This window comes from Neophocaena asiaeorientalis, unplaced genomic scaffold (genome assembly GCF_003031525.2).
Source record: "Neophocaena asiaeorientalis asiaeorientalis breed wild unplaced genomic scaffold, Neophocaena_asiaeorientalis_V1.1 scaffold317, whole genome shotgun sequence".
NCBI classification, from domain to species: Eukaryota; Metazoa; Chordata; class Mammalia; order Artiodactyla; family Phocoenidae; genus Neophocaena; species Neophocaena asiaeorientalis.
In genome coordinates, this window is record NW_020173114.1 from 4,492,875 (window position 1) to 4,520,100 (window position 27,226).

The 27,226-nt window shown below is 34.6% G+C and overlaps 1 protein-coding gene and 1 non-coding gene across 2 annotated transcripts; both read left to right on the forward strand.

Annotated features, from left to right (window-relative positions):
- Positions 1–8,589: 8,589 nt before the first annotated feature.
- LOC112398841 (uncharacterized protein KIAA1107) lies at positions 8,590–23,589 on the forward strand. The gene is made up of 7 exons (XM_024743596.1): positions 8,590–8,656; positions 11,285–11,346; positions 16,155–16,866; positions 17,135–17,222; positions 17,669–17,808; positions 19,134–21,455; positions 22,761–23,589. Exons 1-7 carry the CDS (start codon positions 8,623–8,625, stop codon positions 23,228–23,230), a joined length of 3,828 nt encoding a protein of 1,275 aa, XP_024599364.1. The 5' UTR covers positions 8,590–8,622; the 3' UTR covers positions 23,231–23,589.
- A 767-nt stretch (positions 23,590–24,356) lies between these two features.
- Positions 24,357–24,428, forward strand: TRNAE-UUC (transfer RNA glutamic acid (anticodon UUC)). Its single transcript has one exon. It is a non-coding gene; the product is annotated as a tRNA-Glu (tRNA).
- The last annotated feature ends 2,798 nt before the right edge of the window (positions 24,429–27,226 follow it).

A 27,226-nucleotide genomic window follows, 5' to 3' on the forward strand; every position in this document is an offset into this window, starting at 1 on the left:
GCACTCAGTATATATTGACAGGTAAATAAAGGAGTGAATAAGTATAATTTATAATTCAGGTTTATACGTGGAATCACAGAAGTTAAAACAATTGATTCTGATTGGAAGGATAAGAGAAGTGATGTGAGATGAACCTGAAAATAGAGGACAATTTCAAAATAAAAAAGTGACTTTTAAATGTGACCAGGCACCTGGAGTCTGGGCAGTGCCAATATTCTCTTGTAACTGGAATAATGAGAGAAGATAAGTTTGGGGAGAGGCTAAGGCCAGATTGGGAGGGATCTTAACTGATTGTCTCAAGAAGTTTGATTTTTTTTTAACAAGTGGTAAGTGAGTATAACTGAGGAATAAGCTCTTCATACTATGCCTCTCCCTCTCCTACAATATTTTATTTTGATTTTATAGCTCTAATCAGTTCCTTGTAAGCTTTGTGAATGCTTGGTTTTTCCTTTCAAGACAGATATAAAGATGAACATCAGAACAACCAAACTTACAAGGCTTTTGGCATTGTGGTGATTATAATGAAAATTTGAAATTTTGTCTTTCTTTGTGGATATTCAAATTTTAGGAAACCTTAATTTAATATATTTTTCATATTTTACTATAGAAATAAAATATATTTAGCTTTATTAATAAAAATAGAATATTAAAAAAAATTTAAATTAAATTATGAGATATGTTATCCAAAACAAATGAAAGAAAGATTGAACAATCTTCTTAAGTCTTCTTTGGCTCTAATTCAGTTAAACCACATGTTTCATGGCAGGCACTTTACTCTATCAATAATATGCTTAACACTGTCATATAAAAAGGGAGATAAGAAAGTGCTGCATTGGATTATATATGGAGAATTTACTCTATCAATAATATGCCTAACTTTACTCTATCAATAATATGCCTAACTGTACTCTATCAATAATATGCCTAACACTGTCATATAAAAAGGGAGATAAGAAAGTGCTGCATTGGATTATATATGGAGAATTTACTCTATCAATAATATGCCTAACTTTACTCTATCAATAATATGCCTAACTGTACTCTATCAATAATATGCCTAACACTGTCATATAAAAAGGGAGATAAGAAAGTGCTGCATTGGATTATATATGGAGAATTTTTTTTAAAATTTTAATATGAGGGACTTTGAGCTTTTTCTCCTTCTTGCTCACTATGCAGCAGTTCAGTAAGAAGTGGCTACTCCCTCCTACCAAGTACAAACTGTTGCTTTTGGGAGGAAGAGAGAGCAGGGTAGAGGAGTTAGTAGAAGAGAGAAAGTTTTTAGAAAAGTTAGGACTTCTAATTATTGAACTATTTCAAAACAAGATTAAATTTTTCTGTTTCAAAATGTTTTGTTTTGTTTATGGTTTCCTTTGCTGTGCAAAAGTATTTAAGTTTCATTAGGTCCCATTTGTTTATTTTTGTTTTTATTTCTATTTCTCTAAATAGAGGGATGGGATAAGGAAGGTAGGAAGGAGATGCAAGAGGGAGGGGATATGGGGATATAGGTATACGTATAGCTGATTCACTTTGTTATACAGCAGAAATAGTTTTTAAATATAGGAAAATTAAAACAAAAATAGGCGTGGGGGATAGTCACTAGGGTAAAACTAAAGTTGTATATATATCATGCTTTTAGTCCTAAGGCCAAAAGATAATTGAAGGCCTATTTAATTAACACAATATCAAAAGAATTAAATAGTATGAGTCATAGTGTTTATTCAGTATATAGTGTTAGGACAACAACAGGAAGCTTGCTGGAAAAAAATTAAGTTGGATCTATACATCACTTCCTGATATGCCAGTATACATTCCAAATGGATCAAAGATTTACAAGTAAAGAAAATGAAACCTAAAACACTACAGTTAAGTCCTGGGAGAATTAGTTCATAACCTGATCAGTGGAGTGGGGATACAAAATTTAGAAGCCATAAAAGAATTTGGTTACATAAAAATGCAAAATTTGTATATAGTAAAAATTACCATAAGCAAAGTCAAAAAACAAATGACAGTTCATATCATACTCTTATTCTAATTTTTCTAATATAGAGAGTTCCTACAAGTTGATTTTTAAAAAATAGCTAAATGTAGGATAAGACTAGATAGTTCACTTAGAAAATACAGATGCCTCTTAATTTGATGAACAAATCTTCAACTTCATTTATTTAAGAGAAATGGACATTAAAATTACCATGTCAGACTGTTTTCTACCTTTTAGTATGGGGGAAAAAAAGGAAATTTGTACTATTTTAACAAGGAGGTAGGGAATAAGTACTCCTATTCATTCCTGGGAAGGGTATAAATTAGCACAGCTTTTGCTGTGTTTTTCAAACTTTTTTGATTGACCCAGAGCAAGTTTTTTTTTTTTTTTTTTTTTTTGCGGTACGTGGGCCTCTCACTGCTGTGGCCTCTCCCGCCGCGGAGCACAGGCTCCGGAGGCGCAGGCCCAGTGGCCACGGCCCACAGGCCCAGCCATCCCAGGGCACGAACCCGCATCCCCTGCACCGGCAGGCGGACTCCCAACCACTGCACCACCAGGGAAGCCCACAAGTTCTTTTTATGTTATAACCCAGTTAACTCACACATGTGGAACTGAAACAAGTTTCAAAAAAGAATACTTACCATATTCCATATGATGTTCTGATATTTTCTGTTTTTCTCTTTTCTATCTCTTTCTTTCTTCTTTCTTGTTTTGTCTTCTAATGCTGATTGTAAGCCACTGAATATATTTTTCTAGGTTGCTAGGGGAGAAAACTAGAGTTTGGAATACAGTGCTCCGTTGAATATACGTTGGCAATCTTTTGTATCCTCCTGGTGCCCCACCTCATATCCTCTTGACCCATGTATGTACTCCAACCATTGCTGCAGCATCCAGCTGCACACAGGTGTAATCTGACAGCACTTTCCCTCAGCCTCATCACACGTATTTCTCACTTTCTGTCCTGAGGCTTCACTGCTGTTCTACCCAGGGTACCTACAGCTCTTCAAACCTGGAAGTGAAAGGGAATTAATATCCCAGGGGACAAACCTTGACCAATGGGAGATTGGTCAGTGATTAAATGTTTCCCTGATCTATCCCTTGGGTGAATAATTCAAATTGTATTCTCTGTGGCTCTTCAGAGGGCCCCCAACAAGATTGATCCCCAGTTGTTTACAATAGCAAATGCTATATCATTGTTTCTCAAACTTAAATGTATATACACAACACTTCAGGACTGGGTATTCCCTGGTGGTGGTCCAGTGGTTAGGACTCAGTGCTTCCACTGCAGGGGGCACACGGTTCAATCCCCGGTTGGCGAACTCAGATCCCGCATGCCGTGTGGTATGGCAAAAACAAAAAACACTTCAGGATCTTGGTTGAATGTAGGTTCTAATTCAGTAAATCAGAGGCGGAGCCTGAGATTCTACACTTCTAACAAGCTCTAGGTAATGGTTGCTGTGGATCACACTTTGAGTAGCAAGGAGCTGGAAAACATACCCTTCCACTGGCTTTCCCTCCTTCCTTGTTTCACTCTTGGGTCATCTTGGGATCACTTGCGCACACGCCTATTTCTCAGGCTCAGTTATTAGGCAGAACCCAGGATAAGACAAGTAGTATTGACCCAGCAATTTCATTTCTAGGATTTTATCCTATAGATATATTCACATCTGTGTGAAATGTTATCTACAAGGTCATTCATTACAACACTGTAATAACAAAAACTGGAAAGAAATAAACATCTACAAGTAGAGGACTGGTTGTTTGACTTCTGATATATCCATATTATGGGCTATTCCATAGCTATTAAAACAATAATAAGGCTCTTTATATTGTGATAAGAAAAATGTTCAAGGTATATGCTAAGTATAAAAGGTAAAGTAGAGAGTACTGTGCATATTAATGCCTCCATTTGAGTAAAATAAGGGAAAAATCACTTTTTTTGTTTGTATATACATAAAATAACTCTGGAAAAATACAGAAAATAAATAATATTGATTGGGACAAGGGAAAATAGGTGGCCAGGGACAGGAAGGAGTGGGTGACTTTTCTTAGTGATGCCTTTTATATAGTTTTGAAATTTGAACCATGTGTTAACTATTGAATTTTATGTGTTTTTATATATGGAATCTAAAAGAAAAATATTTTAATGGTTCTGAAGAACCTAGAGGCAGAACAGGAATAAAGACGCAGACATAGAGAATGGACTTGAGGACACGAGGAGGGGGAAGGGTAAGCTGGGACAAAGTGAGAGAGTGGCATGGACATATATACACTACCAAATGAAAAATAGCTAGTGGGAAGCAGCCGCATAGCACAGGGAGATCAGCTCGGTGCTTTGTGTCCACCTAGAGGGTTGGGATAGGGAGGGTGGGAGGGAGATGCAAGAAGGAGAAGATATGGGAATATATGTATACGTATAGCTGATTCACTTTGTTATACAGCAGAAACTAACACACCATTGTAAAGCAATTATACTCCAATAAAGATGTTAAAAAAATAAAATAAAATTTTATGTGTTTGATCTAGAAGTATATTACATTTTCTTCCTTCTTTGAACCTTAAGCTACTCTTAACATTTGTTATCATATATTCAGATCAGTATGGAATAAGATCACATACCATCTGTTATCATTATGTCCATGTTTTAGTTTTCCAATAGATTTCAAGCTAAATTATGACAGCTATACATCTGTATTTTTTAAAAGATATTGCTTGTAAGCTGGCCATTTGCTATTTGAGGAGAGACAGGTTGATTGGCAATTCTACTGAGTTATTGCTTTTATGATTTTCTTCCTGAGCTTAAATAAAGTTAATAATACCAAAAAAAAAGATATTGCTGTCAGAGCACATAACATTATGTATATAGTAAGCACTTTGTAGATACCTGCCAAGTTTATTTGAATACTCTACATTTGTCTCTAATACCAGAACAATGCCTATAATAGAGCAAATTGGGCTTATTGCCTAAAACTCTTAGTAACTGCACAGTTACTCAGGAAGTTACCAGAGGAGGGAAGGATAATGGTAAATTATAGTAAAAATGTAAAAAAAACTTTTTAAAGAGTCAAATTATAGCAAAGTATGATTTTTTTACTCAAATAAATAAAGCAGGGGAAGTACAGAATACTTTTCAGAAGAATTCTTGGTAAATGGGTAAAATTTTTAAAGTTTTGATGTTCAAGGATTAAACTTAATTTAGCTTATGAATTCGCTTACAAACTCTCAGTCTCTGTTGATGCTCAGAGATCAACAGATGTTTGTGTCTACTGTGACTCAGTTCTGTACTAGGACCTGTGGTTACAACGGTGAGCCAAAACAGACATGGTTTCACATGCAGTAAACATACAGCCTAGTGAGAGAGATGGGTATTAATCAAGTAGTTATTTCATGATTGAATAATTACAAATGAAGTAAGTGCTCTAAAGAGACGGGACAGGCTCTCGATGGCATGTGTAAAAGGAATCTGAAGTAGGTATAGAGATCAGGGAAGACTCTGCTTGAGGATCAAGCACTGTCATTTCCAGATTTACTAGTTATTTATTGCTGTGCAACAAACCACCCCAAAACTAAGTTGCTTTAAACTAAAATTTATTCTCTGTGGATTTACTGGGTGATTCTTCTGCTTATCTTGCCTGAGCTCAGTCCTGCAGCTGCTTTCAGCTGGTGGCTAAGTTGGAGGCTGGGCCTCCCACTCCCTGTGTACTTTCTTACCAGGCTTCTTCATGGCTTCATGGTCCCAGAACCAAGAGGGTAAAGATAGAGGCTGCAAGGCTACTTGAGGCCTATGCTCTGAAACTTGCACAATACCACTGCTTGTGCAAGCAAGTGAACAGGCCAGTTTAGATTCAAGGGATGAGGAAATAGAGTCCACCTCTTGATGAATTGAGCTACACAGAATTTGTGGCCATTTTTTTCAATCTACTACAATCGATCAGATAACTATTTATTCAATAAATCATTATTTCCTAAGGATCATTTTAAGAATTAGAAATCAAACATGAATAAAATATAGTAATTTTAAGTTGCCATTTTTTCATTTTCCTTAGAGCACATGGTATTTGTGAATTGTCATTTCATTTTTTATAGAGATCAGTATTCGTGAACATTTTTTCCTATGGTATAAAAATGAATCATTATTAAATAAATAATATAATATAAAAAGAAGAGTCTTACCTAATTAGAAAGGAAGAAAAAGTCACTGGGGATTATAAGTCATTTTTAGCCTTTCTAAATTTGTAATAACATGTATTTTATAGTCAGAAAAGAATTAAGGCTATGTCAGTGTAGCCATGCAGTTATGAATGATATCTATAAGCACAACAATTAATTCAGTAGTGAAAAATCTCAGGGAAGTCAAGCTTTTCTTTGTAGTTATAACTTTGCTCTCATGTTTGTTTTAGCTGTCTTTTAAAGGTGATTTGTTTCCAGCTCAAAGTTTGCCCTTTGGGATAATTTTGAATGAATTAATAAATATGTAAAGCTAATGACAAAGATATTAGCTACCTGGAATTTTGGTTTTTGCAGGCAGTGTCAAAAGAAAACAAAAGTATTTAATTTGCTTGGAAAGTTATTTTTACGAGCAGTAATCTAACTTTTTTCCCCAATATTTTCAAAATTATAAGAATGATAAGAATGCTGCTTTTCTTCTGATGGAAAGTGACAGGCTAATCATCAGTTTACCCAGAGTGAAGTGGACAGAAGCAGCACTGACCATGGCATCTCAGCTTCAAGAAGAATGTATTGCATTTATTATAGAAAACTTCTCCAAGATCATTCAAAGTGAAAATTTTGCTCTCCTCTTACAGGTACTGCATCTAAAATTATATCCTATATTTAGTCCCATCTTTGTGTTCTGATTATAATTATGTAAGTTTTCAAATTCAGGTTGCCTTTGATTAAATTAGTATGACTTAAATAAATTCCATAGCAGATGGCATGTTTGCATAGCATTTAGGGCAGTGATGGACAGGATTTTTGGCTCATAAGATAATGAAGGGAGGAGGGGACAGGTTGAGTGCCCTGGCAAGGCACAGTGTAACTCTGGCAACTCCAGCCCTCAATCGGCATAAGCCATATTTTAGAAATTGAAGTCATAAAGATATTGTTTTGGTCAGTAATACAAATATGGTTCATGCAAAATTCTCTGTCTTACTGGGACCCACTTTCTCTAAATTTAGTTACTTAATAAAGAACTTTTATAACTTATTTCTAGGCTCTGTTTTAGGACTGTTTTGGCTTTTAAGAATTGTGTGTGTGTGCCGATATTTTTAACAGAGGAAAGGGATTAGTATAATATTTATTATTATAATGATAATAATTATTATTATTAACAGAGGAAATAAGATTTCTGATTGACTTCATATAGCCAGTTATGATGAATGGTCTGCTGTTATGCCAGACTTTCACATTTCTTACACATTTACATATATTCCTATTAAATATCAATCTCTGTGTTCTATAGTCACAAGCAATGAGTAGCACATCTGATCTGCTGGACAAAATTTTAAAAGCAATTGAAGAAAACATTACCACGGAGAATAGTTGCTCTCTTCTTACAGCTCTGGACATGTTACTGAACTCTGACAGTACAAAGGAAATGGTATTTGATGTAATAAAGTTCATTAAAATGATAGAATAAACTGTTTTTAAGATTTTTAAATATATACACGAATGATAGAATATTTAAACTGTTTTAAGATTTTTAAATATATACACGTTTTAAATGTTGCATGGTTCATTGAAACTAAGTGTTTGATACCTGGAGGTTGGTTACAGTCTCTACTTCTGTGTATATTTGGAATTTTTCATAATACAAAGTTTTAAAAATTTCATTTACCTCCAAATACACTTATTATAAAAGTTTAGAATTTGGAAGTTTGTCTGGCTAATTCTAAACATAGTTTGGTACTTAGCAATATTAATTGGTACAGCATAAGTTTAGTATTTCTCCCCAGTCACTACATTAAATTTCCTAAATATAAAACTTAAAGAATTTTAAAGAATGTTTTACAGTTTTAATCATCAGTGTCTTTTAATTTTATAATATGTTCTTAATTTTTGTCTTAAGAAAAAAATCATTTAAAATTGGATTGACTGAGAAAAAGCAAAATTAAAATATATCTTATTTTTAAATGCAATTAATCAATGGTAATTAATAAGCTAATTGCAAATTATTGACATTTTTTATTTGTTCAACAAGAATGATAAAAAATTTCATCATATTTATTATTACTGCATAGAGTATTTGACCTTGTAATGTCATAGCTGATTTGAAAAGGCTGTGGAAAGTATTTACGTAAAGGCCATTGGTGGTTTAAAACTGTTTGGTTAAAAGGATAATGCTGAAAGGATAAGGTTCATGTTCACTATAAAATTCTGTTGTTAAAGAGCAAGCCTTCATAAATAACTTGTACCCGACGATCTTAAAAATCTAAGTGATGACATCATTGATCTAGTTTAGGAGTAAGTAGATTTGGAAGGGAATAATGACTGGTTGCTATGACAATGTGGCTCTGACCAGCTGCTGATTTGTTGCTTGAACACAGGGTTTTACGTGCAAGATCCAGGCTCTGCGTGATAAGCTGTGGATCTTCCTGGTTCAGTCTTTCTATGCTGTTCGTCACACAGAAAGCTGGAAGCTGATGAGCACAGATGATCAACAGAAAATCCAAGCAGGTATATTAGCCTTGAGATTTTTTATTCTTATAATTGTGACAAGAGATATTTTAAAGGGATTCTAATAAGTGATAGGATTAACATTTCTTTGCTTCTGTTTGCTTGCTAATTGAAACTGGTGCTGGTATGTTTAGGCAGTTTTAATAAATCATGCTTTTTTTTCTGTCCTTAGAAAATGAAACTCATTTCCTTATATATACATATATAATTCTACTTTATCTTAGCAACTTTATATTCTAGCCAAATTTGCTTAAAAGCATTCTTTTAGATAGATTTAGAAGTATAGGAAAATGTAACCCATATAGAACAGATTACCAAACATACTTTCTCTCCCTTTTAAAATATATTTTTCCACAAAGCTTTCCCATCTTTTGCGTAAGATACTCTTTCTTGTGGTTTTGCCTAGATTAGATGGCTTTATTCCATGATCGATTGGTTCAGTGATACGATGTGTGCTATTGCGGAGTGTCCCTCAGGAGCCGCACAGTGCTCTTTGACATTTAATAGGTACCATTTGAAATATTAGCATTAAACAAAAGATTTATACTGCTCAGAATGTGTGTTTGTTTCAAAAATGTTAAAATAAAAAATTGAGGGTGTGGAACTAAAAATGGCTTCATGACTATTTTTGGGTTAAAGCAGGTACCTTAGGAAAAATATTGACAGATTCAGTAAGTATACTTTTAAAAACATTTTAAATTAAGAGACTGTATTTTATGAAGCAACATTTCTGTCCTATAAAACATGGAGACCATACGTGATATAATATATTCTTGATAGTACATGGATATGTTAAATTCTTTAATGATTTAATCAAAATATGATTTGCTCTGTCTTGCATTAAGAGCATAACACGATGGTGTAGCCAGATGTGATCTCAAGAGCACTTTTCAAAGAAATTCCAACAAAATAATAAAACAACAAAATCCATGAAACAACAAAAGTCATGAGAAGGTCTTTAGAAATTGGAATTATTTTCCTTGTGACTATTTCTGTACTGATTTTTAGATGACAGTTCATCTGTACTATACAGTGTAAAAAACTAAGATCAGCATTCCATGAGTAGGTGTCATTCAACTCTCTTCTGATTGGGAGTAAACTTTGCTCTTCTCCATTTTTAGAGGATATCATAGTTAAGTTGGGTCCCGAACAATGTTCTTTATCTTAATTCTTCAAAGTGCTAATTTAAAATACATGTAGGGGCTTCCCTGGTGGCACAGTGGTTGAGAGTCCGCCTGCCGATGCAGGGGACACAGGTTTGTGCCCCGGTCCGGGAGGATCGATCCCACATGCCGCGGAGCGGCTGGGCCCGTGAGCCATGGCCACTGGGCCTGCGCGTCCGGAGCCTGTGCTCCGCAGCGGGAGAGGCCACAACAGTGAGAGGCCCGCGTACCGCAAAAAAAATAAATAAATAAAATAAAATACATGTAAATACATACATATATATACACATAACTAAAACAAAATATTATTGGTAATCCAACTGTCAAAAAGAACTTTTCAATCTATTACATTCTATCAGTGTAAAAATAATTTTTAAAATCTTAAATATGTTGAATTATAATGAGTCCTGACTTATGCATAATTATTGCATTGGGAAATCCCAGATAAAGGAGTAATTCTAGGTTGTCTTTGTTAAAACATTTCTTACGTTCTAGTTTGAGTTACTGATCTTTGGGAGAAATCTTGTATTAATTTCCACCTGTATATTTTTGTGCAGTCATTTGCTAACCACAAAGCAATCCTTGTAATGCTATTTCTAGGATCCTGCTTTGTCTTATAACATAGTTCCTATAGAATAGAAATAGTAGAAGGTGTATGGTAGGGTTACAGATAATTTGATGTATTTTTCATCAGCTGTTTTAATAAAAATAAAATAAATTTTGGAAAATATATGTATATATTTCTTCAAAATATATTTTAAAGCTACATAACCTTCAAAGGGAACAAATACATTAGCTAAACTATATTTATGGCTCTCATACCATTATTCCTATATATTTCCCTGACGTCATTTAAATTCTTATTTGAAGAACATAAACTGAGTTCCCCAATAATTCCCATATAAACCTAATCTATAAAATGAATATTTTGTGTAATTCTAAAAAGAATGATATAGGTTTAAGGATTGTCTCTTGTTTTATTTTCAACAAAACCTTATCTTTTTTCTCTTTACTCCTTCCTCAGGACATACCTGCAAAATCAGAAAATTTTTAAGAGTATTTTAATATTTTTTAGGATAGAAATTTTCTCCCATTGAATAGTTAAAAATCTGTAATTTTTTGAAATTTGGAAAACTAGCTAAAAAGGTTATCTCTAAAATTTCAAGCTTGAGAAAATTCTAAGTTTTTGTAAATGTATAAATCTTCTCTGTGAGACTGTACATTTCTAATTTATTAATTTTAATAACATAAAATCCATAGGGACAAGAAAATAAGATTCAAAATGAAGTTCTTTAAGAAAAATTCTAAAATAGGGAATTATTTATGTGTACTAGATTGGTTTCAACTTTTTAAAAGTTATTTCCATCAAAATGTAATCTTTTTCTGCTAATATACTATTTTCCCTCTACTTCTATGGTAATAATAGTGCTTCCTGTAAAATTAAATTGCTTTTTTTTTCCTACAGCTGCATTTGACAAAGGTGATGACCGAAGACTTGGCAAAAAGCCTATATTCAGCAGCTCTCAGGTAAACTTTTACAATTTTACAGGCCCAGATGAAACAAGATACCAAGTAATTTAAATTTTATCATTTTATATTTCAGAATAATTTTTAAAAATCTATTCTTTCATTAACTAAAGCTGTTTCTGGATGGAAATAATTTTGAGTCTCGTTTTTAATCAAGTGAACATTTTATAAATTTTTAAATGATATGCATTTTTTATATCCAGCTGGTATGGGAAGTGAAATATTGTCTACCATTTTTATTTCCTTGAAAACCTTTTTGGCAACTAGCATGTTGGAACTATTCCAGATCAGAAATTGTCTAGAATTCTAGATCTAGTTCCATGTCTGTTTTTCTAATTAACCTACTTTTTACAAAAGAAGATTTTAGTTGTCCCAGTTTTCTCTATACTAAGATTTTAATCCACATAATAGATTTTTGGTGTGAAAAAGGCAGTTAATACCAAGAGTACAGTTGTGTTCACTTTAAAAGTTACTTGTTGTACTTATATGAGTTAATTAAAATTGGTCAAACTCTTAAAAACTAAGTAGAGTGGTGGCTGCCAGGGGCTGGGGAGATAAGGAAAAGGGGAATAATTATTCAATGGGGATAGAGTTTCAGTTTTGCAAGATGAGAACGTTCTAGATATCTGTTGCACAACAAGGCGCATATAGTCAACCTGACTGTACTGCCCACTTAAAAATGGTTAAGATGGTAAATTTTATGTTATTTTTTAGCGCGCACACACACACACACAACACACACGTTACTTGGTATATTCATTATAACATGAAATACATTTTTCTTCCCCTAAAATGTTATTAATGATGGTTAGAGTTCCAATCTAGCTAACTTAAAAATGGTCACTTAATAATACATTTGAAGCATAAAATTATACTAACCTAGACACACATTACAATGATATGGAGACATACACTGAGAGTTCCAGTTTGGAATGCAAAGAATACATCGCCCTTGCAAGAGTGGAATTGGGAATCTTCATTATCAGCCAGTAGATAGGAACTCACACAACTCCAAGCCACAACCAAGAGCTCTGATGGCTTGAAGCAGAGGTCAAGCTCTAAATGTCTTGGGTGAGAAACTGTGAGACGCTGGAGCTTTTTGCTAGTAAACCTCCTAGGACTATTTCCCTAAGTGTGTTCCATAATATACTAGCTCCATCATATGTTCTACCTAAGAACATCTAGCATCAACTAAGGTTGAGAATTGCTACACACCATAGCTCCTCTTAGACACTAACGATGCACATCAGCACCTAAAAGCTCTGAGAAACACTACAGTAAAGAACACTTTTGAATTTTGTTTTCCCCAAGATTTCCTCAAATTTTATAACCATGGAACACCACTAGACTCCCTCTTGACCCCTTTTAAGCATGTTGTACAGTTCCACAGAACATATGTTAGGAAATGGCACCTTAGAACACTTTTTCTATGTACTATGTTCCCTCTCACCCTATGTGCTTTTTTGTGTGTATGTGTGTGTGTGTTTTAAGGCCACCATGATTTAGCCTACCTGCCTTTCTTTCCCCTGTTCTATCTACTAACTGCTATCAACCAGGCTTTTCCTCCTTCCTTGCCTTACAGCAAAACAAAATCTCATTTCCCTTCCTCAGTTCCTGACTTTCAGGTTGTCCAAGGGTTTATACTGTTAACCACAATGGGAAGGAAACAGGCTAATATGTTTTCCTCAGAAAGGCAGCATTGTACTGAAATGAGTGCTGGACTTAAAATCGTAAGAGTTCAGATCTTGACTTTATTATCTTTGTCATCTGTGAGTCTTAGTTTGCTTATCTGTAGAATGGAGTAATAAAACCTAGCCGGGATTATTGTGAAAATTAAGTGAGATAATTTATGTGCAATTGTCTAGTATGTAGTAAGTCCTCAATAAGTGTGGTATGAATAAGTGTGTCTTCCAAAATAGATGAGATCTTTTAGAGGTGGGAGAAAGTTGATAAAATAGAAACGCTTAAGAAGAGTGCTGGTACCAAAATACTTAAGACTAAAATTATACGATGTCTGGGATTTGCTTCAAAATAAAATGGTGGTAGTTATATATGAAACAGAATTGGCCAAGAGGTGATAGTTGTTAAAGCTGGGTAGTAGGTATGTGGGGATTCATGATACTGTTCTGTCTTCTTTGATTATGTTTAAATTTTTCCATAATAAAAAGTAAAACAAAATAATACCAACAAAAAGGAATAGTACTAGACCTGAAAGTGTGTCCAAGAGGAATGCTTTATTTTTTTATTTTATTTTTTATTTTTGGCTGCGTTGGGTCTTTGTTGCTGAGCACAGGCTTTCTCTAGTTGCGGTGAGCAGGGGCTACTGTTTGTTGTGGTGCGCGGGCTTCTCACTGCGGTGGCTTCTCTTGTTGCAGAGCATGGGCTCTAGGTGCGCGCGCTTCAGTAGTTGCAGCACATGGGCTCAGTAGTTATGGCTAGTGGGCTCTAGGGCTCACGGGCTTCAGTAGTTGTGGCTTATGGGCTCTAGAGCACAGGCTCAGTAGCTGTGGTACACAGGCTTAGTTGCTCCACGCCATGTGGGATCTTACCGGACCAGGGATCAAACCCATGTCCTCTACATTAGCAGGCAGATTCTTAACCACTGTGCCACCAGGGAAGTCCCAAGAGGAGGGCTTTAGAGTGTTACTCTTTTTTCTTTATCTTTGTCAATAGCATGTGGTGACCATTCCCAACTGGTCAGTTGTATATAAGAGACATACATAAACTTTGTAGATGTAAGTCATAGATTGCCTAAAAATGCATATACGTTGAATCCTCACCATGGTATACTATGTTAATGTGAAATTTCTAAAGGGGTAGAGCACCCCATATACTACACAGATCTCACCCATAGCATGATGCTTTAAAGTAGATAGATTCAAGGATAGAGTGAATTAAGAAGGATTAGTTTTAAGGGTGGGAAGAGGTCTAACATCAGAGTCTTCCTGGTTTTAGGTATTAAAAATAGAGAAATTTTTTTTTGTTTGTCTGTTTGTTTTTACGGTATGTGGGCCTCTCACTGTTGTGGCCTCTCCCATTGCGGAGCACAGGTTCCGGATGCACAGGCTCAGCGGCCATGGCTCACAGGCCTAGCCACTCCGCGGCATGTGGGATCTTCCCAGACCAGGGCACGAACCCGTGTCCCCTGCATCGGCAGGCGGACTCTCAACCACTGCGCCACCAGGGAAGCCCGAGAAATGTTATTTTTTTTGAGCTACGATTTGATCTAGCCTATTTGGACCTAGCCTATTTGAACTTTATAAGTATTACAGAGAATCCTAGTACACAGCACTGAATGGGACCAGTCTCCACCCCTAGACATGAGTAATCTGAGGCCCAGAGATATTAGTAATGATTTCTTAAATATCCTATCTTCTATTCTTCAGTTAAAAGCAAAGCTAGAACAAGAATCTAATGATGGGCTTCCCTGGTGGCGCAGTGGTTGAGAGTCCGCCTGCCGAAAAGAATCTAATGATTCCTTTATTATTATACCTTGCTTTTGCTAAACTTAACTAGGTTATTTATTATTTATGTATATACATATGTATGTGTGAATATAGACACACACATATTTATGTTATTTTTATCTTAGACAAATTTTAATTGTAATTAGAAGCTTTCATATTTAGAAATAACTAGACCTTGAACTGTATATCAATATGTGCTCAGATTTGATAGCCATCATCACATGTTCTTGAGTACCCAGTATGTGATGGGCATGGTGCTAAGGGATACAAAGATGAAGACAACACAGACGCTGTCTCATACAGCTTCCAAAAGGGAGTATTTATATAAAAAATGGCAATATATTTTTAAAATTTTATTCTGTAATTCCTACCAGTTTTTAAAATGTTGTTATTCCCTTCCATACAACGTTGTTCTAAGCAAAATTATAAAGTAGGTGCATTGTCTTTAGTGCCCTTCTACTTTCCCTTTTTTATCTATTTCACCTGTTTTTAGAACCCCTTTTCCTTTCTCCAGACAACCAATACTGTATTACTATGTTGTGGTTTGTTTTTTTTTTTTCTCAGAAACCAAACTTTTCAGGGACTTCCCTGGTGGTCCAGTGGTTAACACTCCGTGCTTCCAATGTAGGGGGCATGGGGTCGATCCCTGGACAGGGAATAAGATCTCACGTGCCACGCTGCACAGCCAAAAAAAGAAAAAAAGAAAACTTTTCAGGTGTAATGTGAATTTAGTGATAAAATTTCTGGAATTTGGGATAGGATTGAAGAGAGAATTTTTGGTGAAAATCATTAACATACAGATGATTACCTGCTTAAAGCAGTAAATCCTGAGCTCAAGTCCTAGTTCAATCCCTTATCAGCATGTGGCCTTGGGTAAATTACATACCTGCTTTAATCCCCAGTTTCTTGTTGAAGAAATGGAGATAACAACAGGAGCTGTCTCATAGAATTGTTGTGAGGATTAAATGAGATGATACATGAAAAGCATTTGAGCACAGAACCTGGGAGTGGGCCCTCGAAAAATGTTGGATATTGCTATCATTCACCCAAGGCATCCTGACACCATTAAGTATTCATCTCTACCATAACTTCATAAAGTTAAATAGTATGCCTTTTAAAGTAGAATTTCCTGTTAATTTTGTATGTTTTATTTCAGATTTGATTAAGGTAATGTGATCAAAGACACATTCAAATGACCCCAGATCATTCAAGTTTTAAGTGGCCCTAAATCATAATCTGAATTTTGCTGCTTTTTCCTCTTTGAAAAACTGGCTATTGAAACATAAAGTATTATGTCCAAGACTTCAGTCAAGTTACAGAGTATTTTTTTCTTCTTTGTAGCAAAGGAGACAAGTTTCTGACCCTGGTGCTATAAAAAACAAATCTTGGAGAGAAAGTAACAAGAAAGAGTATTGGAGTTATCCCTCTACTAATAATCAAAAGATGAAATCTGATGGATTAGGAGCATCTGGACATTCATCAAGTACTAATAGAAATTCTATAAATAAAACTTTGAAGCATGATGATTTAAAGGAAAAGGATGGTACAAAAACCGCATCCAAGAGTACAAAAGAATTAAAAACTGTGGGAAAAAATGTTTCTGGAAAGCCCAAACCTATAATAAAGCCCAAAACAGAAAACGGTGATAATGCAAAGTCAGCAAACATGTCACCTAGACAAGTTGTGGAAAGATCAGCAGCAGCAGCAGCAAATGGACAGAAAAATTCAGTAAATGGAAAAGGAGTGAGAAATCAGGAAGGTCAAATTACAGGTGCCAGACCCAAGGTACTCACTGGGAACTTAAACGTGCATGCCAAAGCAAAGCCTTCGAAGAAAGTGACAGGCAAAGACTCTCCATGCCTCAGGATTTCAGGGCCCTCCAGCAGATCTACAAATTCAAGTATGGAATTACGGACTTCCACTGACTGTCTGGATGAACCAAAAGAAAATGGGTCAATAAAAGAGAAGCCTTCTGGTCATAAATTTTCCCTTTGTGACTCTCCAGGACAGACTGTGAAAAACAGTGTAGAAAGTATCAAAACTTCCACTGTAGGTGGGTTTTAACACTCTAATTTTTAATAGCTATTTAGGAGCTTTTTAGGAACAGTTAAAGTTCCTAGAAAAAAATGAACCTATGTTTCGACTTTTATTTAGTTTCAAATGCAAAAAGATTTTAGTAACATATATTCATGCAAACTGAGAAAAAACAGTTTTTCTCACCGTAACGTTTAATTTTGTATATAGTGTATGACCAGTGAATTTATACATACTTATTACATATTTATTCCTCAGTCTCATGGCTCACTCTTCTTAATTTATAGCAGTAAAATCTCGACCTGTTTCAAAAGTTACCAATGGAACTTCCAATAAAAAAAGCATTCATGAACAAGAAACTAATATAAATAACAGGTAAGCATTCATTGTTTTACCTAGACATCAGCTTTCTCTGGAAGTTAATTATATACTAACTTCTAGCTAAATATTGTTAAAATATCTTTCGTTAGAAAATTTAGTATATTTACATAATGATATTTAAAAACTTTTCTTATTTATTATATAAAATGACGACTGATACAAAATGATAGAAGAATAATTTATACTTGTGGCACCTTATTATGCATTGCTTTACCATAGTTGATCTACAGTTTTATAAACTTAAACACTTAAGAACCTATGGTTTTTTTCTATTTTCAGAAAAGAGATATATTTTTTATTTCTTTGAGAAAAAAAATTTTTTTTTAATTGAAGTATAGTTGATTTACAGTATTGTGAAAAATATATTTCATGTATGGGTCTTTTAAAAAATTATGTTTTGGAATCTCAGTGTAATACTGAACGCAAATAATTTTTCTTAGTGTGCTAAAGAAGGCCACCAGCAAAGGATACAGTGATCCAGTACCACAGGCAATTTTAAAGAAAAGAGGAAATGGCAATGGATGTGCTACAGCTCAGCAGAGGACAAAGAATGCCACAGTTAATCTTGCTAAAACTCAAGGTAAAGTTGAAATACTCCCAGGTATCACTTCCTTGTTTAAATTGAATAAGCAGAACTCTGATTCTGGAACTTTAGCAACAAATAAGCAAAGTATAACGTGGTTTCACTCATTTTACATTCATTTCATATTTTAGAGATGAGATTTTATTCTTCCACTTTTCAGACAAGTATTTTGGTATTTTGGGGTGTGAGTTTAGTTTTTATTTTCTTTTGTGAAAAAAATAAGTAAGGGAGTCACTAGGTTATCTGCATTTCTGGTCCTTCTGTGTATTATACCTGTGCTTCTTCAAAGTTTCATTGATAAATATAAGAATTCCATCTGCAAAACCAACACTAAAGAGCTCTTTAAAAAGTAATGGTACAATCTAGAGAGCTGTAATACGGAGGGAGGAAGAATTTTCCCTCTGGGCTCTGTGCTATGCCTGTTGTTTTTCCATATTCTAATAAAGAGAAGAATACTGATCAGATTGCATAATTTGCTAATATAATAACTGATTTTAAAAATTAATTTGCTTTATGCATTAAGCATTCACATATGTAAGAGCAGTTTGTAAAATGCTAAAACCAATTTTGAGGTAGGTAATGAATTAATACTGAAAGTAAATTTAAAAGTAAGCCAGAGAAAAGTAATTCATGTTCTAGTGACAGCTAAAAATTAAACATTTAAAAAGATTTGATAATTCTGTTTGACAGATTTAAATGCTCAAAATATCATCTCTAGGATTTCAACAATTATAAACAAATGAATTCCCAAAATTAATCCTCTTTCTTTCCAGTTACCAGCTTTAGTTTCAACTGCAGATCTAAGTTATTAACCCTAATGACCTACAATAATAATGATCTGGCTATGAGAAATAAATTACCTTTGTTACTGTTTGAGGAAAAAAATGGCAACAATTTCAACATTTCTATTTTGTGCTTTAGCTTGATTCTGCTTTTCAGCTATGTGGAACAGTCTGTTTTTCCCCCTAGAACTTCAAAGGGAAGAAAGACCCCTACTGCTCTTTTGGCATAAGAAAATCAGATTTTTCTACCCCCATATATTTATGCAAATCCAATTCTGGCATAAGGATCAATGCTCTTTACTTGAGGAGGAGAGATCGTATTTTAATAATTTTACTTAAGATACTGGAATACTTCCTCTATATTTGTAATAAATTTTTTTTATTTTATCACATCACTAACGCCTAATTTGTAATTGTCCGTTTGATCATTATGTTACCATTTCATTGTTATCTATTTTATTTCTTCTAAAGGGATTTAAAAACAAATATTGAATTTCACTCACAAACTGGAAGGTATATTTTTGAATTTTCTTTACTTAGGATCCCAAGGAGAGTCACCACATTCAGTAAAATCTTCAGGGTCTTCAAGGCAGTCTGATGAAAATGTGACAAAATTGGACCACAGTGTAACTACAGATAAACAAACACCTAAGAGAAAAATTGTCAAGCAAGGACAAACAACATCACCTAAGATTAGTGCAAAAATAGTAGCAATGCCTAAAAACCTAAATCAATCTAAGAAAGGTGAAACTTTGAATAATAAGGATTCAAAACAGAAAACACTTCCTGGACAGGTTATATTGAAGACTCAGCCTTCTTCTCTGAGACCTTTAAAAAGTGAACCATCTGTTGTCCAGAAAAGTGTGCTTCGTGATAATAATAACAAAGGCAATGTTTCTGAACAGAAGCCTCATGAACCTCTAATTAATCTCACAGCCGAAATCAGTGATACAGAAGCATGTCAGTCACCACGCATACTTGACCCACAAAAGCCATTAAACAATCAAGAAAAAGAGAAGTTGGTGTTAGAATGCCAAAATATTTCAAATCTAGATAAATTAATAAAACATGAACTGGAATCAAAACAGATTTGTTCAGATAAAAGTGAAACAAATTTTTCTGGTCACAAAAAAACAGATCAATGCAACACAGTTAAAATACATTGTCATTCTGATGAGAGTGATAATGTAGATCCAGAATTTTATAGCACCACTGCTCTAAAATCCATGATTTCAAATCCAAATGAAAACTCTTTGAACTCTAATTCAGTTTGTGACCTAGACTCAACAAATGTAGAGCAAGTCCATTCAGTGTCAGCTAGGGAGAAGCAAGCAGGGAGAAAAGATACAAACAAAAAATTAAACATTAAATGTGTGAAAGATGTTTTACCTTGTGTTCCTGAACAGACAAATGGTACCTTAAATTCTGGTCAAGATGACAGAAAATCTAGAATTCATGTGGAAGAACAGACAATTCCCCATCAGTTTTCTGATGACTCTGCCATGAATGGAGACAAACATGCTACAGTAGACTCAAATACTTCCTCCAAGTGTTTTTTGGAACAAATACCAGGGAAAAATTCTCCTAAAGACATGGAAACAACAGAAACTCCAGAGAGCCATGAAACTCCAGAAGCTCCATTCATGAGTCACTGGAATTTGAGTACCAGTGTTCTGCATCAGAGAGAGAGTCCTGAGTCTGACAGTGGCAGTGCTACAACATCCTCTGATGACATAAAGCCTAGATCTGAAGACTATGATGCTGGAGGGTCTCAGGATGATGATGGGTCAAATGACAGGGGTATTTCTAAATGTGGCACTATGCTGTGCCATGATTTTCTTGGAAGAAGTAGCAGTGACACCAGTACTCCTGAAGAATTAAAAATATATGATAGTAACTTAAGAATTGAAGTGAAAATGAAAAAGCAAAGTAGTAATGATCTTTTCCAAGTTAATTCGACAAGTGATGATGAGATTCCTAGGAAAAGGCCAGAAATTTGGTCTCGATCTACAAGAGTCCACCCTAGGGAAAAAGAAAATATTCCACGAGGCAGTATCCAGTTTGCTCAGGAAGTAGATCAGGTTTCTTCCTCAGCAGATGAAACAGAAGATGAAAGGTCTGAAGCTGAAAATGTTGCAGAAAATTTCTCTACATCTAACCCAGCTCTTCAGCAGTTTCAGGGAATAATTAATTTAGCTTTTGAAGATGCAACTGAAAATGAAAGTCACGAGTTTCGTGCAACTAAAGATTTTAAAAGGTCAGTTTTACTTTCGGTAGATGAATGTGAAGAACTAGGATCTGATGAAGGGGAAGTCCATGCTCCCTTTCAGCCTTCTGTAGATTCGCCTTCACCTTCTGATGTTTTTGATGGTGTTTCTCATGAACCTCACGGAAGGGTCTGCTACTCCAGATACTCACAAGGAAGTAAAGGTAGTATTTTAGAATGTAGACAAGAGAAAGCCAATAGTGTATATAAAAACAAAAGCTCTCCCTTGGGTCTTAGTAGCATTGACTCTTCAAGAAAAGATAAACAGAGTGCTTCAGCCACAGAAAAAAAGAGCACAACAGATGTCCTGTCCAGAGGAGGCAGACAGCTTCCTCCAGAAGATAAAAAAGTAAACAGTGGAAGCAATGTGGTTAATGACTTTCAGCCACGCAGCAAACTTTCAGATAGTGATATAAAATCTCAAGAAAGACCATGTCATCTGGAACTTCATCAAAGAGACCCCAATTCTGACATACCAAAGAACAGCTCTACAAAATCTCTGGACTCTTATTGGAGTCAAGTTCTGCCTCCAGAAGGTCAAGTGAAAGAGAGCCATTCTGCAGCTACCAAGAAAGCTAATATTGCTTTATCTGCAGGTAATGTACAGATATAGAAATGCTAAATCCATAAGAAAATGAGTTTATAGAATTTTAAAGTTGTAGGTAGCCCTGAATGTTATATTTTAGTTAGATAGAATAATGACTTAAGCAACAGATTCAAATTTTAAATGAAAACTGAAATTTCTTAATAGAATGAAAATAGCTAGTTACTCTTTATTGTTCACTTAAAATCTTAGTGAAAAATTCATATCTAGTAAAAATTTGGGTGGTTTATTAGAGCTAACCTACTAAGAGATTTTACATGAAAGAATAAAGGGAAAAACTTAGTTTGCTATTATTTAGTTATTTATGTCTAATTTAACATAGGAATTATTGACTATTAGAAATTTTATTATACATTGGATATGATTTATGAACTATGCTAATATATATCTAAGAGGGCTGTGCAATAAGTATAGTAATATGTAACTAAAAGCACTGAACTATTTTAACTAGATTAATTATTAAAATTTATATACATTTTACAGAGATTAAGACTTTCAGGATCACTATAATTCTATTCTAAAATTTTCAAGTAAAAAGATAAATTTCCTAAAAGAGATTATATTTAGAAGCAATGATAATATATGAAAAAATCCCAATCCCAAGCTTATTTCATATGTATAGATGGTTTCCTGTCTAATTGTTTTGTGTGTTTGTCTTCCTTATTATAGTAATTTGAACCATGACCCACATTTAAAATATGCAATAGTGGCTGACTGAGTAGCTAATGTATACCAGAACTAAGAAAAATACTTATCAGTAGTCCCTGTTCAGCAAAATCACAAGAATAGGGAACTCTTTAAAGTTGTACTTTTTTTTGTCCTTGCTTGCATCCTCCTTTGCATGTGCAATATATAAGTCTTTAGATAAAGTAAGTCTTTAGATAAAATGTATTTATTCTCCCTTTGAAACTGACTTACCTTAAAAGTCACCATCAAATAACCGCCTCTTATTTTCTCTTTAAGTTTCTATTATAGTGAATTAGATACATGTGCGCGTTCTGTTTATGTTTAAATAATTTCTGTTTTCTGTATCACAAGTTTTCAAATTAAACTGGAGAATTATTGTTAGTTGCCTATGTTGATTTTGCTGCTAAACATTACCTTTGAGTTTTTTTTTTCAAACGTAGAAAAAGAAATGCCTCAGAAATCTTGTCAATTTTGTATAAATGTTATTTTTCCCATTCTCTGTTTTTTTTTGGACAATAACTGTTATATTGTGTTAATATTGTTCTACAGAACTCTGAGGGGTACCAACATGTGCAGTTTTTACATTGTTTAGTATTATGAATTATTTCAGGAGACATAGATGATTGTGACACAGTGGCACAAAACTACATGTATGACCATCGGCCTTCAAAAACCCTCTCTCCAATATATGAGATGGATGTAACAGAAGCATTTGAGCAGAAAATGGAATCAGAAACACATGTTACGGACATGGATTTTGAAGATGAGCAACACTTTGCAAAACAAGATTGGACGCTATTAAAGCAACTGCTCTCTGAAGAGGATTCAAACTTAAATATTACAAATTCTATTCCTGAAGACTTAAATTTAGCACAGTATCTAATCAATCAGACACTACTTTTAGCACGAGACAGCTCAAAACCTCAGGGTAAAGCACATGTTGACACTTTAAACAGATGGCGTGAACTAACGTCTCCATTTGATGATTCCTCAGCAAGCATCACCATGGCTAGTTTTTCCTCTGAGGATTGTTCACCCCAAGGGGAATGGACAATTCTGGAACTAGAAACTCAGCATTAAGAGTATTAACACATTGGAAAATGTTAAACTATGCCACCCCTTTATTTTTTTGATGCTTATATTATATCCAAATGATAACTGCATTAGCCTATTAGACTATCCTTAATATTGAGGAAGTCTTTCCAATTTACTGAAGTAAACATAGTTTGTTTATTAATATATCACATGTAGAAAAAAGTGTTTTTCTAAAAATCTTGAGCATGTTTTCTATAATTATTAGAGAAATTAGAAGACTTGTAAGGAAACCCTTGCTTTAGTTTTCCTTTCCTAACTGATCATTCATTTACTTGTTTATCATTCAATAATTTAAAATGTGAATGCACAAGTAGAACAGTCCCTTTACTTTTTGCTCTGCATATGGTAACCATAATTTAACAATAAAAAAACTTATTGTGCTTGTGTCAATTTATGTAGAGTTAATTTGTAACATTCAAACGCAGGTTGGTATGGTTGAGGCTGATAGCTTAATAATTAGAAAAAACCTTCGCTTTCCCAACAATTCAGGTCCAGGAAATTGTCAAGTAAATGCATCTCAAATTTCACTGACATTTTTGCTAAAACAGGAGAAGTGGAATTTCCTGTAACTCTTTTTGGGATATATCCGCAGAAAGGCATCTGCCCTTGTTGAAAAAAAGTGGGAAAACTGTCCATCTGTTTTATCTAGATAGACTTCCTTTATAGTTAATCACTCTCCATTTTTCATTCCATGGTAGAGATATTTTTGAACTGCATCTGCAGTAATCCTGCACTAAATATTACCTTGAAAATGGGTACATGAGGCAATTGAGTTATAGAGTTAAGTTGTGTGCATGTATGTGCACATACATGTATGTTTGCTTTTTCCATTTGTCTATATGCTCTAGTTCCTTATTTCCTTGATCAGATTGTCTTCCAGTCTGTAATTTTGGTAGAAAGGCAAAGATAAACATCTGTTTTACAAAATTCTACTGGGGAGTGAACACTTGGTTACCTACTTGATATTGGATGTTACCCTTAGGGTGATGGGATTTAGTAGAATTGGCACCTCTCAAAGCTTTGTAACTAACTCGTAATTTCTCTAAAATAGATCAGAAGGAAATATTTTGGCTTAGAATTCCTTTTCTAAATTAACAAAGTTTCGGGCAATTCCCTGGTGGTCCAGTGGTTAAGACTCAGCACTTTCACTGCTGTGGCCCAGATTCAATCCCTGGTCAGGGAACTAAGATCCTGTAAACCGTGCAGCGCAGCCAAAGATAAAAATAAAAAAATAATAAATTCACAAAGTTTTCAACAAATGATCAACATTAGAGAGAACCTGTAACTATATTGAATATCAACAATTACATTAATGTACAATCATTTGGTATTCTTATATAATAACATAATAATGTTAACATTAGCTACTAACCTGTTATACCATACCTTTTTTAACTAGAAGCTCTGCAAGGGACACTCATTCATTCAGTCAAGAAACACATTTGTTCTAGGCACTGAAGTGTGAAGATAAATAAGGTTTGATTCCTGCCACCCAAAAGAGTTCAGTTTCTAATGAGGAGGGAAAACCATATAAGAAAAAGGTCAAAAACAGTATTATAAGAACTTTGTGTCTTAAAGCTGGATGGGAATTTAGAGGTTAGTTTAATCCCTTCAAATTCCCAAGGAGGACTCTGAAGCCCAGAGGAATTTTAAAATTGCCCAGGGTCCCACACTGATTTGTGAGTTAGAATCCAGTATTCCTTAATTTCAGTTAGATGTTATTTCTACCACACAACACACTTCATTTGACTTTTATCATAAAATCTGAAAACAAATTCATTCATAGATAGTTTGTAGCATAAAGAAATAATATATGATAGAGTCAGAAACAGCACAGATTTCCAAGACAGTGTGTTTTCTTTTTCTCCAAATGTGAAATTGTTTTGTTATTTTTAATAAACTACCTCAGAAGTTCACAAATTTATAATCGAAGCTTCATTTCTTTCATGTCACATTTGCAAACAGATAGTAGGGAAGGACTTAAGTCCTTAAGTATGACCTCTTAGGTAATTTCAGGACGTGTGTTTTCTTATCATGCCCTTTTGTGAACAACACATCTACCAGTCTGTTTCCTGCAGGACTCTGGGCTAGTTCTTTATCATTCAACAAACATATACTGAAAAATAACTATTAAAATTTATTTAACACTTATTAAATGTTAGACACTGTGCTGAGTGCTTTAAATATGCATTAACATCTAATTCTCACAACAGTTCTATGAGATATGTCTTATCTTTATTTTATACATAAGAAGACTGATGTAGCATCCTTACCCTGGATGAGCTACCCTAGTGGAAGAAACTAAGAGAGAAATAACACATTATGCTATTGTTTGTTAAGATAACAATTGTATGTGGTCAGAGTTGTAATAGCTCAGAGGGAAAAGCTATGAACAGATTGTCAGGAAGAAAAGATTAGAGAAAGCTTCTTAAGGGCAAGTAATATTCAGTAAAGCTTCAGAATTTCTATAAAGGGGCTTGGTGGCTGCAATCTAGTTGGAAGTGTAGGCCAGGCAACTTGCCTTGAAGATGAACTTTTATAGGAAGTACTTTGCTTTTCCTTAGATTGTATGTTACAGATCAATAAAAATACAAACGTTTTTAAAACATGCTTTTATACATAGTTTACCTAAGGCTCAAAAACTCCATCCATACAAAAAAAAATCATATTTTTTTTTAAATCTGAGTTCTTGGTGGAGGACTGATGAAGATTATGGAAAGAGTCTAAAGCCCCTTTGTACCATCTCTTGGAGCAATCAAGTAATAGCTGATGCTGGCTTTCAAGGATGAGTAGGAATTTGCTTGCTGATAGGGCAATCTAGACATAGGAGCACCTTAAGGAATGGTGACCAGGATGTGTGTTGAGGATGCAGACAAAGAGTGGTAGAAGATAAGGCTAAAAAGCTGAGTTGGAGTTGGATTCTGGAAGTTATTAAAATACTATGCTTAAATGTTTAAATAGTCAAAGCTCTGGATTTGGTAGGCATCATGTCTCTTTCCATTATGCATTCATTTATTTATTTTTAACTCTCCCTGGACAATCTGTTTGCACATTCTTGGGGAAATAACCACCTACTGCTCACAATGGGTAGTCATCAAACTTGTTTCTTAAGTTACTAGGTAACACAACCAGGTGTTTCAGAAAGATAACTGTCAGCAGTAATGAAGATGGCCTGTTTTGGAGAAGGACTCAGATCTCAAGATGCAATTACAATAGTTTTGTCAACCTTAGAAATGGGGAATGGAAGAGGATTTGGTAACAGACATTAGGTAGATTGAGATATGGTGGCAGAAGATAGAAAGGAATTTTTTAATTGCTATCAAAAATAACATTTATTCCACACATATTTGAGGGCCCATGATATTTCTGGGTATTAAAAGATGAATGGCATCGTATCTGTCCTTGAATATCTCAGTTTAGTGAGAGATTGTTAAAACTTTTTAAGTTGTGTCAAAATAAAGCTCTGTATGAAGTGTAATCAGTGTACACAGGAGAGAGAAATGATGGAATGATACTTGGATAGGCTCCTTTACTATTTTAGGACTAGCAAGTGTTCACAAGACCAAGGAAGAGGCATATTCGGCACAAAAAGAGTTTAGAGGCAGTGGGGAATTCTTGTTCCATATGGCTGAAGAGTAGAAGGGAATGGATGGGGAGGGCAAGAGATGAAGTTGGACAGGGACATACAGTACAGAGAGGAGCATGATCAGATCTGCATCACTCTGGAAGCAGTATGTACAATTGAGTAGAACAGGGTTCAAGGCAGGTAGACTAGTGATGAGTGTTAAAATAATAAAGGCTTGAACTAGGGCAATGGCTGTGGAGATAGAAGGAGTGGCCATATTAGATTTAAGATGTGGACTGGAGAAACTGATTTTGGGTGAGAGGAGGGAGTCATCTTAGAAGACTCAGGATTCTGACTGAAGTGCCTGGGTTGTGGATGACGTCATTAGCCAAAAATTGAAGCAAGCTCAGGAGTGG